Genomic DNA, 20,594 nt, shown 5'->3' with positions numbered 1-20,594 from the left:
TCCCTCTTTGACTCAGACACAAAACTTTAGAGCCTGTAATTAGAATGTATCAAATACTTCTATAAACAGGCTTCCAGGGCTTTTAAGATTTTTCTCTTTGTTACATATGCTCCCTCTTTTTTCTTTTTTTTCCCAAAAGTTAGGAAGATAGGAGTGATTTAGTTTCATCTTTATTTACTAATGTATAACTTGAATTAAGAATGCTCAGGCCCCACTCTGACATGGAGAGTGGAATCTGATACACTGGGAAATAAAAAAGTAAAATGTGTTATTTCTGGTGCAAGCCCAACTTTAGAAAGAGTTGGGAAGGAAGGTGGGTGGAGAAACAAAGGGAGTTAACAGCTCAGGAAATGGGTTGATAAAAGTAAGATAGTTGACACATTCTGCTAAAAATGAAACACTGTAAAAATGTTTCCCACACACTTAATCTGGTTTCACCTGTTATGCTGTCAGTGAAACAGAAGTCATGAAGTCAAAATCTCAGTACCGAATTATTCCTAGGGAGAAAGGAAAGTCATGCTGATTTGGAAGTTAGTGCTAGGCACGTAGGCATTAATACTTCTTGGCTTAAACTAACTGAAACCATCAGATCTAAGACTCCTTTGGGAGAGGATCTCAGCCTCTCTTCATGAGCCTACCCAAAACAATTGCTGAACTACTTAAAATATTTGATTCTGCTCTACAACTTGTCTTTCTCCTTAACTTCTATATTTTTCCACTAAAATATCCATAAATAACTTAAATTTTTTTTTGGTCAGATTTGCACCAAAGAGGAAAGAAAATATTCTCTGTTAGGTCACATGCATAAATCTCTCAGAATAACCCAGAAAAGCAATGATTTTTCAGTCAGTAACTGAAATTCTTTGCATTTATTGTTTTCATTAATGCTTTAAGCAAAATATCAAAAGTCTAATTTTTTAAAGATTTTAATTATTTATTTGAGAGAGAGAGAGAGAGAGCAGGTGGGGAGAGGCAGAAGGAGAGGGAAAGAGAGTCCCAACCAGACTCCAAGATGAGTGAGGATCCTGACAGGAGGCTCTATCCCAAGACCCTGAGATCATAACCTAAGCCAAAAACAAGAGTCAGACACTTAACTGACTATGCCATCCAGGCACCCCAAAAGTCTAATTTTTTTTTAAGATTTTATTTATTTATTTGACAGAGAGAGAGATCACAAGTAGGCAGAGAGGCAGACAGAGAAAGAGGGAGAAGCAGACTCCCTGCTGAGCAGAGAGCCCAATGGGGGCTCAATCCCAGGACTCTGAGATCATGAGCTGAGCGGAAGGCAGAGGCTTAACCCACTGAGCCACTCAGGTGCCCTTTAAAAGTCTAATTTTTAATAAAATTCTCATTGGTGTGACAGGGATCCATCAAAACTTTTTTCCAACTTACTCATTAACCAAAGTATGTTATACCTTTGTCTTCTAAATAACTGTTACTACAATATTTTAGTACATTCTTTAAAAAATATATAAAGATTTTACTAACTATGAAAACCATAGAAGGTCATTCTTTTCATATGAATTAATCTTCAAGTCATTGATTATCCATGCCACCTTGTCACAAACCCCCTTTTCAGTGTTCTTTATCTAAGAATGAGGTTCATGCTGGTTTATAGACATCAAGAGTTGCATTTTGGAATCTCAGTTTGTGAAATCACAGTGAGACTTCTTGTAAGAAACTAAGTAATGGCATGTTTGGCTATTTCTCCCTGTCATTTTCAGAGAAATTGAATGTTAGGCAAAACACCCAGTGCAGGCACTATGAAAGGTGAAATGACTTCAAGTGGAAAAAAAAAAAAAACTTAGCATATTCTGCTTGAGAAAAAGTTTTCAGAAGCATTTGGAATTTGAGACTAGTTTTATCACTTGATTTTCTGATATTAAATTCCTTATAAACTATCTGGAAAATATTTACATGGTTATTTATATGTCTTCAAAGAAGACCACGTTTTAAGCAAACTTTTTTTTTCTTGTATTTTTAAGTAAACCCTGTTCCCAACATGGAGCTCAAACTTAGAGCCCTGAGATGAAGAGTCATGTACTCTACTGATGAGTTAGCCAGTTACAGACTTTTTTTTTTTTTTAAACAAAGTTAACAATTACAAACTGCAGGAGGATATGTTAGTAAATTATATCGAGTACTTTTCATTTTTAAATATATGAGACAGTATAAATTATTTGGGGAGAATTTCAAAGAAGTAACAGACAGACATCAACAATATTGCGTATAATAGAAGAGTAACCACTATCTAAATATTTCATAAGCAGGGAAAATGGTAGAAGGCCAAATGGAAAGAAGTCAAAATTGGTGTGATCTTGGAGCAAGACAAGAAACAGGAGGTGGATCCAAAGAACTCAAGAAAGAAGATGAAAAGAAGCAGGAGAAGGAGGAAGACCCCTACACATTTGTTGAAATTGAAGACAGTGACTATGACATGATACTGGCCAATATGAGTACAAAGAAAAAAGTGGGGAGTCGGTCTTTCATTATAAACAGACCTCCTGCCCCTACACCTCGACCCACAAATATCCCTCCGAAAGAGGAAACCACACCTTACATAGCTCAAGGTAATGCTTTGTGCTGTTTGTGTGTGAGAGAGTGCTTTGGGGGTGAGGGGGATTGTCTTCTTTTTAGTGGGGTCAAAAATCCCAAAGATGAAAATTTTTTTTCATGTCATAGGTGAGTTGTATTGGTCCATTTTTAAATTTAGGAACACAATGAATAAAGAAAATAAGAACAATGGGTAGGGTTCTGGTTTATAATTCTTCATTAAGGAAAGATAGTTTTGACAAATTATCCAAAGAATATGAAACCACAGCTTGTGTGGAGAAATTCTATTTGAGTCTTTTTTTATAAAAAGAAGCTAAACTCCTATGAGTAATTGCAAATTTTCTTGCAATTTCCAAGAAAAGAGGTAAATACTTCACTTTTGTCCCAACTTTACCTTTTGCTCCTAATCCCACATAAAATAACTTTAAAAACCAGAAAAGTTGTGAATACTAGAATCTCAGATATGCAACCACAATTACTCTGAAAACTGCACTTCACCAACAATTAAGATTCACTTCTTCTGTCATAGAATCTCTCCTTCATTTTAGACTTCATTTCTTCTTTCTCATTTTCTACTCAGTTGAATCTAAATTTAAAAAACTATCAGATCTCTGAGTTTTTTTAAATATCTAGAGTCCCAGCAGAGTATATTTACACTACTGTTATTTTGTGACACTCTTCTATACTCTCTTTAGTTTGATGTAGTCCCCAAGTCCATAGTGTCTGAGAGATGACTTTTATTTATCAGTGCATTGCATGCATTTTGGGGCTAAAATACCCTCCTAGGGACTGCGAAAATGGGATAAAACAATTTCCTCATCCTTGAGAGGTGGCAGATATGCAAATAAATATCCAGTTCAATGTGACACTTTATTAGAGATTTTTTTGGACAAAATATTTAGGGGATAACTAAACTGAAAAGCAATCGATTATACATTCAAACAATTTAAACCAAGTACTCAAACAGAACATTTAAGTATACACCATGAAGCTATGCAAAAGAAGCAGTTACTCGTCTGTGCTTAATATGTTCAAAAGAAACCATTTTATTGCTTAAGCATTATGTTTTGAGACTTTGTGTAAGAAAATTTGTGAGTATATATAATTACTAGTGTACCATATATTTAGTCAACAGTGATCTACTGCTGAAAATTTTTAAGAAACTATTAAAAATTAGAAAATAATGGGTGCCTGGGTGGCTGAGTGGGTTAAGCCGCTGCCTTCGGCTCAGGTCATGATCTCAGGGTCCTGGGATCGAGTCCCACATCAGGCTCTCTGCTCAGCAGGGAGCCTGCTTCCTCCTCTCTCTCTCTGCCTGCCTCTCTGCCTACTTGTGATCTCCCTCTGTCAAATAAATAAATAAAAATCTTTTTAAAAAAATTAGAAAATAATAACAAATTAATAAATGTTTCAGCTAAAATAAAATGTTAACTGGAACAATTATCTAGATTATTAGGGTAAGGAGTAGCTGTAATTAGAAATTATTAGATTGTCTAGCATAGTGACATCTATGATATTATTAGCTCGTACACAAGGGTATTACTTTCCAATAAATATTTTTTTAAAAGATTTTATTTATTTATCTGACAGAGAGAGATCACAAGTAGGCAGAGAGGTAGGCAGAGACAGAGGAAGAAGCAGGCTCCCCGCTGAGCAGAGAGCCCAATGTGGGGCTCGATCCTAGGACCCTGGGATCATGACCTGAGCCGAAGGCAGAGGCTTAACCCACTGAGCCACCCAGGTGCCCCCAATAAATATTTTTTAAAGAAAGAAGATAGATAGAGCTCAACACAAAAATTTAATTGTATTTGAGAAATTTCTGAAGGGGTACTTCATCCTCTGTATCCTAATCCTTGGGGAGTTCTCAGGACCACAAGTAGAGACTCCCATGTTGCAGTGTTCTATTTTTTAGCTTTACCTTCTCATCCTTCTCTGGGCTATCATATTCTTATTTTCCATGGATTCTTTCTTCTCTATTTGTTCTTTCTTTCTTTCTTTCTTTCTTTCTTTCTTTCTTTTTTTAGATTTTTATTTATTTATTTGACAGAGAAACAGAGCACAAGCAGGGAGAGCAGCAGGCAGAAGGAGAGGGAGAAGCAGATTCCCTACTTGAGTACTTGAGCGGGGAGCCCAATGCAGGGCTTGATCCCAGGGTGCTGGGATCATGACCTGAGCTGAAGGCAGCTGCTCAACTGACTGAGCCACACAGGTGCCCATATTTGTTCTTTTTTTGTATCATTATTTTCTTTTTCTTTGGCAGTGGTGAGAGCAGTGTAATTCAGTATCTTTGTTATTGTTTTCTTTCATTTGGCTTTGATTTGAGTTTTCAAATTTCTATGATTTCATTTTTCCTGCAGTTTTCATATTATCTCTCTTATCTTTGTTTGTTGTTTGTGACCGCCTAGAATGCTTGATACTTCCACCAAATATCTTAGCTGTGCTTTTAAGTGTACGAATTTTAAGCACCAAAAACCTAAAAGGAAACTCTACTTGTTAACCTTTGGACTGCATTGTAGGGTTGTAGGCGGGTATCCAACTTTTTCATTGAATTACCCCATAATGTTAGTTTATGTATATCTATTCTTCTATGCTTTTAGTTTACCTAGAAGAAAAGCCAAAACTCCAACCTACTTTATATATCTGGTTGCCAGACCTTTGAGATCAGAGCATGGGAAAAAGAAGACCTGGAAATTTCACCATTTATAATGCAAAATCTGACTTGTTCTTCTTGTGTTCAGTCCAGTGTATAAGCCTTATCACCCACTGTGCCTCATGTCCCATGGCCAGAACTACTTTTCTTCAGATTCACCAAAGAATAAGCCTTCCATCCTGGATGGTTGCCTCCATTCGTTGGAGAGGAATTTGAAACTATCACTGCTTTAGACTTTTGGCTAATAAAATCTTTCTTTGTATTAAGGAAATTCCCTACATGACAATGGTCTAGTTTGTCATATATTCACATGTATGTGCGCACACACACACACACACACACACACACACACACACGGACCTTAAAGAATCTCAGAAATCTTGAGTTTCTAAGAAATTTTAAAATACTATTCATCTCACCTACTTATCGCAAGTTTGACACCCTTCAGGATTTACAAGAAATCTTTCTAGTTCAATTACACACTGTGACTTATTCTCACAAAATTTGTATTAAATGCAGCCAGGAACTGGTGTTATAGTATGCAGGTTTTTTGTTTTCCTTCTTTTTGTTGTTATTAAGTCTATAAAAGCATCCCTACATCCCTAATCAGTAGCAAAATATGAACTGTAAATGAGGTCACCAAAGTTCCTTCCCATTATTTGCTCCCTTCGTCTTCCACTGGAATATACTTGCTTGCCTATTGATTGTTGATCATTCTGTTCCCACATTAAGAAAACATTGCCTCATCAGCTAATTCTTTCTTGATGTTCTTTGCATTCCACGGGGTAAAAATCTTTCATCACGTCTTTCCTCTTTTTTCCCCCCTCCTTTTCATAGCTCAAGCAGCTCTATTAAATAAAATTGCCATCATTTCCCAGAAAGCCATCCATTCAATTAAAAAAACATTCATTTGCCCCAATTCTTGCCAGAGCACAGAAGTAGTAGCAGAAGGTTGGCACATCCGGAGTATGTTGATGCAGCCAAAAGAGAAGGATGTAGAATAGGAGATGGAAGAAGAAGGCAAGATGCAGAATCCCAACTTACTATTTCAGAAATTCAAGAAAGTCCTGGCAAAGAGACTAGGCAAATAAACTGGAGAGATACAGGAAAATCATGTTGGCTTTTGCCAGATCACAGAAAACATGTCTATTGAGGGTCCACACCCTGTACCTGGCACAGAGCTCCTGAAACCTTTGTGATTTCCTGGATGACAGGAGAATTTTTTTGCTCTAAGGAGGCAGCTCTGAATGGGCTCCTGAATGGCTCCTGGAGGAGGGTTAGTCATCAAATACACCAAGCCATGATTAGAAGCTTGAAATCTTCAGCCCTCGTCCCCCATTTTCTTGAGAAAGGAGAAGGGCTGAACATGGACTTACTGATCAATAGTGCCTATGGGAGGAAGACTCCATTAAGTCCTAACAGTAGGGGATTCCCAGAGATTCCATGTTGGCAAACACATCCACACAGGAAGGCTGATACACCTCAGCTAAGTGGGGATAGAAGTTCCTGCACTCAGGACCCTCCCAGACCTTGTCCTGTGTATCTTTTCATCTAGCTGTTCATCTGTATCCTTTATCATATTGTTTAATACACTAGCAAATGTAAGTGTTTTCCTGAATTTTGTAAGCCACTCTAGCAAATAAATTGAACCTGAAGAGGGAGTCATGGGAATCTCCAATTTGTAGCCAAATTAGACAGAAGTTGTGGATAAGCTAGAAATCTACTACTTGTGATTGGCATCTGACATAGAGTGGAAACAGCCCTGCAATACTGAGCCCTTCTCCTGCGGGATCTGACACTATCACCAGGTAGTGTCAGAATTGAGTTAAATTGTAGGACACTCAACTGGTGTCATAGAATTGCCTGATGGGGGGAAACCTCTGCATATTTGGTGACCATAAGTGACTGAAGTCAAGTGTTGTGAGTGGTAGAGGTGTGAAAATGAAAGAGACACACGTAAACGAAAGGAGGAAAACTGGGTTTCCCTGTTACAGCTTTGCAGAACGTATTCATATTCAGCTGCTATTACCTAAGCAAGTAACTTCATATAGCTGAGGTTCCATTTCCTCATTGTAAGTTTGGGATAAAATTAATACCTTCTTCAAGGATTGCTGTAATCTTTACCTGAGATAAAATTAGCCATTACCCAGGACAATATTTGGTATGTGGTATACACTCAATAGGTCCTAATTAAAAATAATTCTGTGTCTTTTCTCAGTTTCTCGGAAGACAATGACTTAAACTAACTTTACAGAAAAAAAATGTGTGCTTCCTGGAGTCTGGTGGAGTCAGAGGCTAAGGAAGCTATCAGAGAAGGGGAAGGAGAAGGGTGATACCCTGTCCTCTAAAGGGATAAGTCTACTTGTCTACTCCTTATAGTCTTAGTGTACTCCTTATAACAGTTCTTGTGAGAGAACTTCCATGATAATTTCTAATTCACGCAGCAGTTCTACATGATTAGCATTAATAGCTTCATTTTGCAGATGACAAAACTTATGTTCAGTGAGTTTAGTGTCATGCCCATGATGATAAAATTAGGAAGAAGATAGAGGATTTGGAACTAGATCAGTCTGGTTCCCACCACAAATTTCCTTTATTGATACATTTATTTCTGGATTATTTGTTAGTATTTATTTCCTCCTCTGACCCTTAAGACCCATGGAGGAAGAGACCAACTTTTTCTGGTTTTGCCCATCATTGTATCATTGGTACCAAGCTTAGTGCTGAATTCATGGTAGAAACTGTGACTATTTGATGAATGTTAATTGAATGACTACAAAGATGAAAAATGATAAAAAGTGACAAAACCCACATCAATGTGGTTCTTTAGGACACTTTATTAACACTTCGGAGAATGGGCAGAAAAATATACTGATCTACTAATTTTTAAATTTCTCTTGTTTTAAACCATCTTACAGGTAGTTTTTTTTTTTAATTTTTGTTATTTGAGTATAGATGACACACAATGTTGCATTAGTTTCAGGTATATAACACAGTGATTCAGCTTTATCCATGACGGTATGCTCACCACAAGTGTGGCTACCATCTGTCACCACACAGTACTATTAGAATACCACTGACCATATTTCCTATGCTGTACATTTTCTCTCCATGACTTACTCATTCCATAACTGGAAGCCTGTACCTCCCACTCCCCTTCACCCATTTTGCACCACCACCACACACACACACCCTCGTGTCTGGTAATCATCAGTTTGTTCTCTGTATTTATAGATCTGATTCTTTTTGTTTATTCATTTATTTACTTTTTTAGATTCCACATATTAGTGAAATCATATGGTATTTGTCTTGACAGTTAAACCATCCTATGTTTGAAGTACAACTAATGTGAAAAGGGGAGGTCATACAAAATGGGTCAAAGTTCTAGGATACTGACATACAGCTAAGCATTCTAACCCCTTTCACACGGTGCAAAATAGAGAAGCTCTATTTCAACCATCACCCCTGGAAGCGTAACTTACTAATGCAAAACTAAACTAAAACTAAACCCAAGTTTAAAACTAAACTTATTAAGAGATATGGTTCTTATTTTTTATTCAATTCCCATCATATTCAACCTATTTTGGATGAACAACAAAAAGGAATAATTTATTTTTCTTGAATGGAAAGATTTTGAAGTCTGCATGCTTTCAGATGTTTCATTCTGTCCACCTTTTCCCCCCAATAATATGACAAAGGATTAGGTTCATTAAGTTTCAAGAATATGGAGGTATTACTATGTAATTCCTTTGTATTACAGTCCTCCTTTATGACAGAATTCTTGATTTAAGAAAAATCAAGGAAAATGAACACTCTGCATAGTGTATATAGATTGATAATAAAACTATATCCATAAATCATGCAAAGAGATGACTGCCTATTGGGGAAAATTCTTCAACATCAATGGGTAATTTCCCATTTTCCCCTCACACAATTAATAAAACCTCTGAAGGTCCTTCTTCAGAGTCTGTGTCACTGGTTTGGGGTAGAATGTAATTTCCCTTGCAATTTTCAATTGCTACTGAATTGCCCTTGGCATTTTGCAGAGCAACAAAGTTGTGTATGACCTTTTTGAGAGCTACTCAGCTACTGGGACCCCAAAATGTCAAGTACAACTCAGTTGCTCTCAAAAATTTTCCACTTGCTATTCATTTGTACTTGAAATTGATCACATACAATGTAATTGAAATGCAAGCAGAAAAAAAAAAAAAAAAGACCTTGTAGAATCTCTTAAGAAAATTAATCCATACCATTGTATATGTGAGAGAACTAAATGTTCTCTGTCCTCATCAGTGAAGAAATGTGGTCAAGTGGATTAAAGTAGGCCTTGGGTCAAGTACCTTGGTCCTACTCTCTGGCTGGGTGACCTTGTCCAAGTCATTTAGCTTCAGGCCTTATTATGTATATCACAGATGCTCTCAGGACAGAGGGACACATTTATCATTCTGTTTGTAAGCCCAGTGTCCCCGTATCCCCCCCCCCGTGGTTCTCCACCTCTCCCCTTTCCTTGATAGGGTGCTGGTACAGCTCTGCAGAGGAACAGTTGTTCAGAACTACACTCACACTCTCCTTCAGAGGGAATCAAGCCTGCCCGTGTAACCCAGGAGTTTTGATTAGTTTTCTGTCCTTCTCAAAGCAGCACATCACAGCAACATTGAGTGAAATCTATGAAGGGCTTTGTTGACTATCTGTTAGAGCGTTGGCATAATAATAAAGAACTTTCCCAGCCTCATCTTCCAGAAATTCAATTCCTTCATGTTAGGGAAGGGAGAAAGTATAATCAACTGTGGTGCAAACTGACATTAAAAGATTTATATTACATGTGAAAGTAAATGCAAATATTATCAAGCACTTAAATTGTCATTCAGTAGCAGAGTGAATTCTGGTTTTTTTCCCCTTACAGTTTTATTTTTTTTTTTTTTATAAACATGTATTTTTATCCCCAGGGGTATACTTCACATACCCTCCCCAATGTCCATAACCCCACCCCCCTTCTCCCAACCCCCCTCCCCCCAGCAACCCTCTGTTTGTTTTGTGAGATTAAGAGTCACTTATGGTTTGTCTCCCTCCCAATCCCATCTTGTTTCATTTATTCTTCTTTTACCTACTTAAGCCCCCATGTTGCATCAACGGTTTGATTTTTATAGAGTCCCTGTTAAATATCTCTTTAGTAAGAAGTTTAATTGGCCTAGAATAGTAGTTCTTTACTGGTGGCGATTTGCCTCCCAGAGACATTTGGCAAAGTTTAGGGACATTTTCAGTTATCACCACTGGGACAGTACTAATGGCATCTAGTTCATAGAGGCCAGGCATGACATTAATCCTTCCTACAAGACCCAGGAAAGGCTCCATCACAACGAATTACCCAGTTAGGCATGGCATTAATCCTTCCTACAAGACCCAGGAAAGGCTCCATCACAACGAATTACCCAGTTCAAAATGTCAGCAGTGCCAAGGTTGAGAAACCATGACATGGGTAGTTTCCATTGTTAAGACAACATAAACATCTGAGCAGAGTGCTTCAGAGAACGGTCATTTGAACGTGAAATCCTAGATGGATCAAATAGCTATCCACATGAGTTGTCTTCTTTCTCACGTTAGACTTTTTAAATTCACAGTATTTTTCACCAGCACTTTCAGTGTGCAGATTTTTTTCCCTCTAAATATGTAGTAGTTAGAGAAAAACAAGATGTTCTGTGGGGTTGGCACACTGAGAAGAGCCGCCTCGGAGGGAACAGCAGCACAGGGGAATGAAATTCATGAAGATTGTGAAGCTGGGCAAAACAATTTGAGTCATGACTTAGCCACTTCAAAGTTGCGTGGCTTTGTGCAAGTGATATAGCCTTGCTTCATTTGTTTAAAAAACAAAAGCAAAACCTCCTGCATAGAGTTTTTATGGGAATTGAAATGACGTGGGTAGCACAGCTGGCACAACAGAGTAGGATGCAAAAATGGCAATCGGCGTGATGGAGGGTATTCTGTAGACACAGAGGTGAGATAGGACCCACTAGATCATTTCAGTTGATGTGCCTTTGACTTCTTACCTTGGGTTTCATATGCCAGTCTCTCACCTTGCATGTCTGTTCCAAGTTACTTATGAACTATCAATTATGAACACTACACAGAGCAAGTGGTTCAGCTCCGTCCTTTTAGAGTTTTCAGTCTGCATTTCTATAATAGCGGAATTATAGTGTGGAATGCCTGATCAAAGTGAGCTTGACCAGGTCTATTGGTTACCTCTTAAGACGGCAACATTTCCTGATATAGGGATAAAAAGAGAGGCCAGAGAAGTTGCTTTTGGTAATCACCAAGCATGAACCAAAAGATGAACTCATCATACTTTCCATAGTATTAAAGTGACTTTTTAGCAACCCAAACCTCTTTTCCTTAAAACAAAAGGAAAATTACTAGGGATGTTACTAGAGTAATGTCTTCACTTATATCATATTAAATACAGATGGTCGGGGCACCTGGGTGGCTAAGTGGGTTGAAGCCTCTGCCTTGAGCTCAGGTCATGATCTCAGGGTCCTGGGATCAAGCCCTGCATCAGGCTCTCTGCTCAGCAAGGAGCCTGTTTCCCCCTCTCTCTCAGCCTGCCTCTCTGCCTACTTGTGATCTCTGTCTGTCAAATAAATAAAACCTTTTTAAAAAAATTAAAAAAATAAATACAGATGATCAAAATGAAAAATTAGGCAATCAACCTAAAGGAAATCATTTGGGAGGAGACAAACCCCCAGTCCAGGGCTATGCAAGCACTAGGTGTTAATACATATTGCCTTCCTGGTAACAAGAGGAAGGAGGACCTGCCTGCCCAGTGGTGGTGGATTGGAGATTCTGCTAATAAACTCATTGCAATGGCCTCAAGCTCTAATTACCCAGAGTTCCACAAACCAACTGTTCTCTGTCTTTTGGAATGTCTCAACTCCCTGGATAAGAAACATTTATAGAATAGAAATATTCTTATTCCCATCAAAGGACTAAATATGCAAATAAAAGCAGTTTGCATTCTACTCTAGTAAAAATTAAGTTCCTTAGAAACAGAAAAAAATAATTTATAATAAGATTTCCTGTTTGGGGAGACATGTCTATTAGACTTAAAGTTTCCATTACAGACTGGAAAGAAAATTCATGCTTTCTCCTGAGGAGAAAATTGATATTGCCATTGAATGAGAATGTTTATGCTGTTTTCCTTCTGGTAGTTATGTGAGTTCTAGCTTTCCTTCCCTACCAATCTCAGAAGTAAGCTTAAACAAGTCAGTGACCTCCAGTATGCTTGTTGACCATTTGCGGTATTCTCCTTTAAAAAGAGAATATCACAACTCCTGACTCCGTATAGCTTCCAGGCAGTGCACTGCTTTCAGCTGGACAACCTTCACAGGACATAGCTGATGGGACTGTCCATGGCCATGCTAACTCTGATGTGCCTATTCAAATGTAGTGACATAAGTTTGATAAATTTGTTTAAATTAATAACCTGCAACTATTGCCAGCAGAATGCAAGGGTGGGTTTTAAGCCAGTTGGGGTGCTCAGTCTATCCTGGCCAATTTGCATAGAAGCTACATCTCCTCTGGGCTTAGCCAGTGTGACTATTTATAGGATTAGAATATTCTCTTAACCTATTTTTGCTGGTTCAACAAAGGGGTTGTTTTCAGTGTTTTGGGTTGTGTTTTTGCTGTTTTGTTTTGTTTTGTTTTTGCCTCGGTCTCACTTTTTGTGATTACCTTTCACAGGGTGCAAATTGGGAGAAGAAGGTAGGAAGAGTAAGGCTACCGGGGTCAGATCACTGCCTTAGCCCTCCCTGACTGTTTCTCATCTCTGTCCTCTCTCATCAGGAGGCACTAAGGACACATTTGACCTTTGCTTAAATGAATACATCAAAATGGAGTACGTTGTGGAAACTATGACTGGGTCTTATTTGTCTTTGCCTAACCCTGTAGTTGCTTACACGTTTAACAACGTAATGAAAGTTTATTGGGTGAATAATAAACACTCTGCTGCTACCTGTACAATATCATTTGAGAGCCCAGAGCACAGTACAAATCTGTCCAGTGTTTTATATCAAATCTCTCATTTCGAGAATAATCATCGGTGATAGCTTTAAACATTTTATGTTGCACTTCTCATGGGCCTGGAACATCAAGGTGTTTGTTGTTTATAAGCCTCATCTTTATGGATGCATTTGGCTATTGCACAGACTTTCCATTACCTTAGCCACTAGCAAAGAAATTCCAAGTAAGTGCTGTCAGATGTTTCAAGGAGGGTGGCTTTGGAAGAGTCCCTTTGCTTGAGATGGACCACAAATGAAGTGGACGTGAAGAGTGTTCTCACAAAAGCAACCTGAGAGGACAAATACTACCAGTGAATTCGTTATAGTTCACCTTCTCCTCCTCTGTTCTTCTGGTAGTTCTGCTTTGCTTAATGTTTTGAATATTTAATACTATGCTAATTTTTTCCATTTAGTGTCATTTCTATTCTAGAGAAAATTTTATAGACTGCCAATATGTAAGATAAATGGGGATGGTATTTGGGACATTTGCATTGTTTGAGATTATTTTGAACTTCAAAATTGTTTTTCTTTCTCTATGAACTTTTTTTAATGTTTAAAGGTGGTGACAACTACTAATAATGTATTCATTTTCCTTTCTTCTCAAATTCCAATTTTAGGTAGGAAGAGAAAAATAAGATTTCACTGAGGTAGAGTCATCAAAGTTGATGTATGTCATAATTGCCTTAATAACATTTTTTGAACCTTGATGCAGTAAGATATGATTTTAAAAAAATAGTGTCCTGTAAGGATTTAAACACATAGGACAGGATCATCTCCATATTTTATAAAAAATTAACCTTGGTCTATGATTTAACTTTCTAGTTTTTCTATTAGTCTAAATCCTCCGTGTGGTACAAATAACCTCTTCCTCAAAACAGAGCCCCCTATTTAAATTCACACTAAAGAATTTATCCAGGCACTACTGAACGTGCAGTGACTTGGGGAAAAAAGAATTGGTAGCAGCATCTTAGAATGTCAGAGCTGAGTGAGACATCAGAGAGCATCTCATCTGAGTTCCTCCTTTATCAGGAAGAAAATAAAGGCCCGGGGGAGAAAATCATTTTCCCATGTCACATATTGTTAACATTAAGACAAAACTATTGCCTTTCCCCACTGCCAAGCTGGTTAGCATTCTGGCATATAGATAGTTTCCTTTTTTTTCTTTTTCAATATCTGCATGTTTAAAACAGACTCCCAACTTATTCACCAGAAATCTTGTACAAAAGTATGTACTTTCATATAGAAAGCTGAGTGACCTATAACCCAATGTTCAATTCTCAGGATATCATGGATTTTACATTTACTTTTCTTAAAGGTTTGTGTCAGTGAGCATGGTAAAAAGAAAGCATACAAAGCTTTTTAGAACAAAGGTTTTACTGGTAAATGTAAAATGTTTCATCTAATATTAACCATAAAAAAGGAAGATTAACAAATTCTGAAATTTTAGATCTATCCTTTTCCTAAAGCCCACAGAGTGTTTTCTTGTTATGCATGTTTGAGTCAGTAATCATTTTGATGGACTAACCCTTTCTTCAGGAGACAAGTTAATATAGGTTTTTTTCCAAGATTACCTCACATGCAAAAATACCTCTGAACTTTCCTAGCATGAAGGAAACAATGTGTTTGGTAATGTGCTACTTGCGTCTTTGTAAAGAAATGAGGCTTGCCTGTAGGGGGAAGAAAAGGGCCCTTTGAAATGGGTGTAGCTCAAAGTGAGTTAAGAGGGGATTTCAGCAGAGATTATCCAGGGAGAAAGGACCTTCATATGTGGGGTGTGATGGGATACATATCTTACTTTTACAAAGCTCTGTTATCAGCACTTTGATAACCATCCTTCTCAGACATCCAACTCCTCTCCCAATCTTCCCTCAGATCCCAGACTCTGCTGGCTGGAAGTGTTAGAGAAAGCTCAAGGAGAATAAACACAGTCTTTGTAATTCTAAGGCTAGAAACTGAAAGACAGTGTTGACCTGTAGTGAATTTACTGCATTTCATGCACGCCCGGGCATTTGTTGTGGGCAGAACCATATACAAGATGTAAAATGACTTTTAACAAGTTAATGCCAAAAGTCCAGAAAATCTAATTCTAAGTGCTCTGGAGCTCCAAAATGCAGCAGAATTGTTAAAACTGATCAATCGGTGTACTCTTTATTTGGAGAATTTGTTGTCTAGATTTATCTTTGGATTCAGATTATTTTTCATAGTAATGATGCCACACTTCAGCCTTTTTTGTCTTACACATTTTCAGTTATTATCTTGACAATATTGGCAAAAAAAAAAAAAAGTGTGCAGACTCCACCTGTTATTAAAATTTCAAAACTGTTTCATTTTTTCAAGACTTTTTAGAACTAGCCAATGAAATAAAATCAAGCAGTACTTATAAAATTTTTCTAATATCCCAAAATGTATTCACACACCATATATCCATCGTTATATTTTATTTTATTTTTTTTTTTAAGATTTTATTTATTTATTTGACAGAGAGAAATCACAAGTAGTCGGAGAGGCAGGCAGAGAGAGAGAGAGGGAAGCAGGCTCCCTGCTGAGCAGAGAGCCGGATGCAGGACTCAATCCCAGGACCCTGAGATCATGACCCGAGCTGAAGGCAGTGGCTTAACCCACTGAGCCACCCAGGCACCCCCATCGTTATATTTTATTTAAGGAAAAATATAAACCACAAACCCAGAATTTGCCATTATGTTATATTTAGCATGTTTTCCAAATACTGACTTGAGGCAGAAAATTGATTTTCAATCCCAAATGTTACTTCATGAGTATAATTTTTCTTAAACCCATCATACTTTGAAAATATGTTTGTTTTCCCTGTTTGAAAGAAGAGTACTCTTTGTCTGACAATAGCTGGCAAGCGAAATACCCTTAATAAATCATTTTTGATGTGATAGGATTTGGGGCAATTTTTTAAATTCAAAAAAATGTCATCCAGATTAAACACGGGTGTGACCTGGATAATAGATAGATAATGGGTCTAAAGAATATAAAAACTAAAGACAGAGGGGCGCCTGGGTGGCCCAGTGGGTTAAAGCCTCTGCCTTCAGCTCAGGGCATGATCCCAGGGTTCTGGAATAGAGCCCTGCATCGGGCTCTCAGTTCAGCAGGGAGCCTGCCTTCCCCCCCCCCCCCATCTCTACCTGCCTCTGCCTATTTGTGATCTATCTCTCTGTCAAATAAATATATAAAATCTTTAAAAGCAAAAAAAACTAAAGACAGAGAATATAAGACAGATCCTGGGCTCTTCCAATCGGAGACATCAAACACCATCCAGCTGGTCGGGTCCCTCCCTCCCACATGCCTCAGTTCCGTTGTCCCAGGAAAGTCTGATGAGCTGCAAAGAGGAACAAGAAACCCAAGCGTACTGGAAATATTCAAGGGTTCTTCTGAATCCCCTCCTTCTATTTCCTCCTTTATCTTTCAAAGGAAATAGTTATGGAAGAGAAGTGCTGTGGAGAGCCAAGCAACAGATCTAAGTTAAAGGCTGCAGGCTCTAAATCAAGTCTCTACTCACAACAGTTCTGGGATCATTGCTAAATTACTTAGCCCTTTTACAAGTTAGTAAAACTTCCACCTCCCTCATCTTTAAACATATGAAGCTAGACTCAGTGTTCAAGGCCTCTAGCAGTTCCCAAATCCTGTAATTCAGACTGCCCATAAAAAATAAATGGAACCAACTCTGGGACGTTCAATTTCTAAAGTCAAGTTGTAAAGGGTATAGGCTTTCTTATTAACAAATGCCAGAAGCTATACAGAACTTTGTGGGTGCTCAATAAATATTAAACAATCAATTTTATCTCTCATCTGCAAAATGGGGTGAGTAATGCTAACTTGTCTCACAGAATTTCGTGCGAGAAATAATAAATGAGAACAAAGCACTTTTCAGAAAATGAAGTAATTCGAATAAGCTGCTTTAATAGGTCTGAGGTCTAGCTAGATGATGCAAGAATAAAGTGTCTTTTTCATTATTACATCTGTGAAATACAGCAGTCTTTTCATCTGTTTAAGAAGAAACAGTCATTATCCTTGCTTATCACCAGAAAGTCAGCATGAGTAATTTCTGTGCAAATGGAATTTTTCATGTGATTTTAACATTTATCACTTTTAACAAAGTGCACCTTTTAGCTTTACCTGATATCAGAATGGAATCATATCTTGATTTAAATCGGTTAACGAGGTGTTCTATCAGCATTATACTCTTCTGCCTAAAGAAAATGCTTTTCAAAATGACTGATAAGTTGCACAAATGAGAAAATTGTAAATTTAATAATCCTCCTACTCAAAAGCAATACAATTCAAGAATTGCTACTAAGGAAAATGAAGTATTGCATTTGAGTTTCCTGGAGTCTTCCACAGTACGTTCTTTTTTATGCTTGTTTTCAATAAATATTACATGCTATTTTTTTTTTTACAGTGTTTCAACAAAAGACAGCCAGAAGACAATCTGATGGTGACAAGTTCCATGGTCCTAAGAGACAAGGTACTGCCATGAACTTCAGCTTATTTAATAATCTCTAAGTAAGAGTTAAAAAAGTCTTATGAATATTGGATGAAGTCTCCGAGGATAGAAGTAAATAATTGTGTGCCTGATTACTCTTACTCTTTAATTAGTGTCTTGCCCAAATATAATTTTGTGATAAGATTAATATAAGAAAATTATTTCAATTAATAAAGGCAAGAAACAGCCATGTGAACATGTTTGTGGTGGTGTTGATGATATTGTTACCAAGGCTCTAGGAAGGTCAAGGAAGACAAATTCTCTAACCTACATGGAGACCTAGCTTTCATAGACCATTAGAGAGAAGCCTCTGGAGTATAAGTTAGGAGGGCTGAGGCAGGGGAAACAGATGATTGATTCCCCCAAGAAGGGGACCAGCCTGGGATTTCTGTCCTCTGTATTGAACTCCAATCAAAGATTGGACCCTTGTCTCACTATTCTCTTGCTCTCTGCCCTTAATCCAGAAGTTTTTGGAGCACTTACTTGTTATGCAGAAAAGTGCCGAAAACTGTAGTTGCAGAGACATCACACACAGTAGAAAAACTTTCCTCTCATTCTACATAGAGGCCCCTGCCTCCAATTTTCCCTGACATACATGGTTCCAATTGAAAAGAGAAACTCTAGCAAGTTATTTATTATGATTTTTCCCCCTGATAATAAGAGCTTGATTAAAGTTCAAAAATAAAAAAATGTAAAAGGTGACAGATGGAGGGAGCTGGTTCTGATCATCAATAATCTCAACACACCTAGGAAATAACTTCAGTCCAAAATAGCATTGCCTTGAAGTTGCTACCAGTAAACTACTGGAGAGACATTAAAATAAAACCAAGAGCTTATCTCACAGTAGCCACTAAACTCACCACCGCCCCTCCAAACACACACAGCCAGTGTCCCTTTGTCCCATCATAGAGATGGCTAGGACTGATTTCTCAGCCCACTGAGCTACTAAATACACAACCTTGGTGGACCTGTTCCTAGAACGTCATGGATTGTCCTCCAAACAAAGTTGTGTCCTTAAATGAGTGATCTTCATCCATCACTTCAAGTAGCATTTCCCATGGCAGCAAGGTTGTCCTGAGACCATTCTTCCAATTCTTGACAATTCTTGAATGCAGCACATGATGAAACTGAATTTCTGGCCCTGAGCACATAGATATAGCTCTTACAGATTTATATGCAAAAAAAAAACAAAAACAAAAACCGTCTATTTGACAGCTTTCCATTTCTAGTGATTTCATAATTTGAGGGGAAAGATTTATCTTTTTAAGGTTACTATTATCCTTCCACTGTACCTTTACCTCTCTCAAGAAATAAGTGCAGACCTCCATATGAGATCATTCTACAGTTAGAATGAAACAGTTCCTGAGGAATTAGCAAAGTAGAGATTATTCCTATCAGGACTCCCCCACATACCTCACAGAGTTTTGGAAAAAACAAAAGGAGCAGATGCTTTGAGCTCTTTAGGAGAAAATTTCCCTGAAGCATTTTTAAATAAATTATTCAATTATCATGTTTTAATTAAATTCTGTTAGAATTGAGGGGAGAATGTGAAGACGGCCACCAGAGATGAAGGAATGTGACAACTAGCAAGAGAAATGAAGAGATCCTTGGAATCTCACTCTTATCAATTGTCCTCTGGTTACCCCCAGAGAGCAACATAAGGAAAGGCTGCTAGTGTCTATTAGAGACCAATTATTCTTCTACTGTATGTACTGAAAAATAGTCCCTTCTGTACCCAGAAAAGAAAAGGGAGGGGAGAATAGTGAAAGGAAACAAGAACCTAATTATAAAATATTTTATTGGATTAATATCTGTGCATACTTTGGTACTTAATTTGTTTCATTGCTATCAATAATCAGTAGATTTTTAAAACTCTTTTAGGGCTAGGATATGAAATTTTTACTCAAATTTTGTATGAATTTTTTTCTCTCTGGATATTTAAGTCCAACTTACTGATGATGTTTTAGATTAGCCACCTTAGAGCAGTTTCCCTAGATTCCTTTAACCCTGGATATAAGTAATTCTTTGGAACAGAAAAGAATATTGTTCTATTTGCAAGGAGAAGAGGAATATTAAACCTTGTGAAATGTTGGAAAACCTCCCTGATTACTGCAGTCTGCAGGGAAATCAGAATCTAGTATGAGAACAGAAGAGACAATTAAGAATAATTGGGAAGATTTTAAAATTAAATAATTTTACTTTTTTCTTTACTCTGTCCAATCATTTTTCTCTAAACCTTTTCAGATGTTTATGACCATCCCGTCCGTGGGACATACTAGGAGATCAAAATTGCTTGTTCCTGAATTAATGATTACTCTCTAAGTGTCCTGGGATTTCATGGTATAGTAGGAAAAGCCGTACCTGCTTCACCAATGATAATCTCTTTATTTGAACAAGAAAAGAAAGTCCTTTTATGACATGTTTATCAGAACCAAGATTTTCTAAAGGGACCAGACAGGTTCTCTAAGGAAGGCTAAAGAAATTACTTAATTCTTTCACTATATGCTGGAAGGAAAAGGGATTATGAAAGCCAACTATTTTCCCTCTGAAATTATAAGTGTTTCAGATGCCCTACATTCAAGACTGCCAAGGGATTGCCAGGAAGTTACATTATTGCTAAGTCAAGGAATTTTCCTGAGGAACAGAAAAAATTAATTGGCACAATTTCCATGGAAACTTAACAGATTTCTTCAACTCAGTTTTCACATCCTGAAAAAATATAGAGTGAGGACTTTGGGTCCTCCAGATAAAATTTTCCACCAAAATACAGTTTTAAAATCAGTTTTCCTGAGTTGTTTTGAAATTAGAAAATGCCAGAGTGGTATCTCAGAATATG

General features: G+C 37.5%; 1 protein-coding gene across 1 annotated transcript in view; it reads left to right on the top strand.

Annotated features, from left to right (window-relative positions):
• The window catches only part of BANK1 (B cell scaffold protein with ankyrin repeats 1), a 304,381-nt gene that overhangs the window by 260,840 nt on the left and 22,947 nt on the right, over window positions 1-20,594 (top strand). The window contains 2 exon segments of the mRNA XM_082729053.1: window positions 2,271-2,570; window positions 17,675-17,740. Coding sequence (XP_082585179.1) covers window positions 2,271-2,570; window positions 17,675-17,740 — 366 coding nt within the window.

The sequence above is a fragment of the Mustela nivalis genome, assembly GCF_964662115.1.
Source record: "Mustela nivalis genome assembly, chromosome: 4".
Classification (NCBI taxonomy): Eukaryota; Metazoa; Chordata; class Mammalia; order Carnivora; family Mustelidae; genus Mustela; species Mustela nivalis.
The sequence above is the reverse complement of the archived record's forward strand: the minus strand, read 5'-3'. Positions and strand labels throughout refer to the sequence as shown.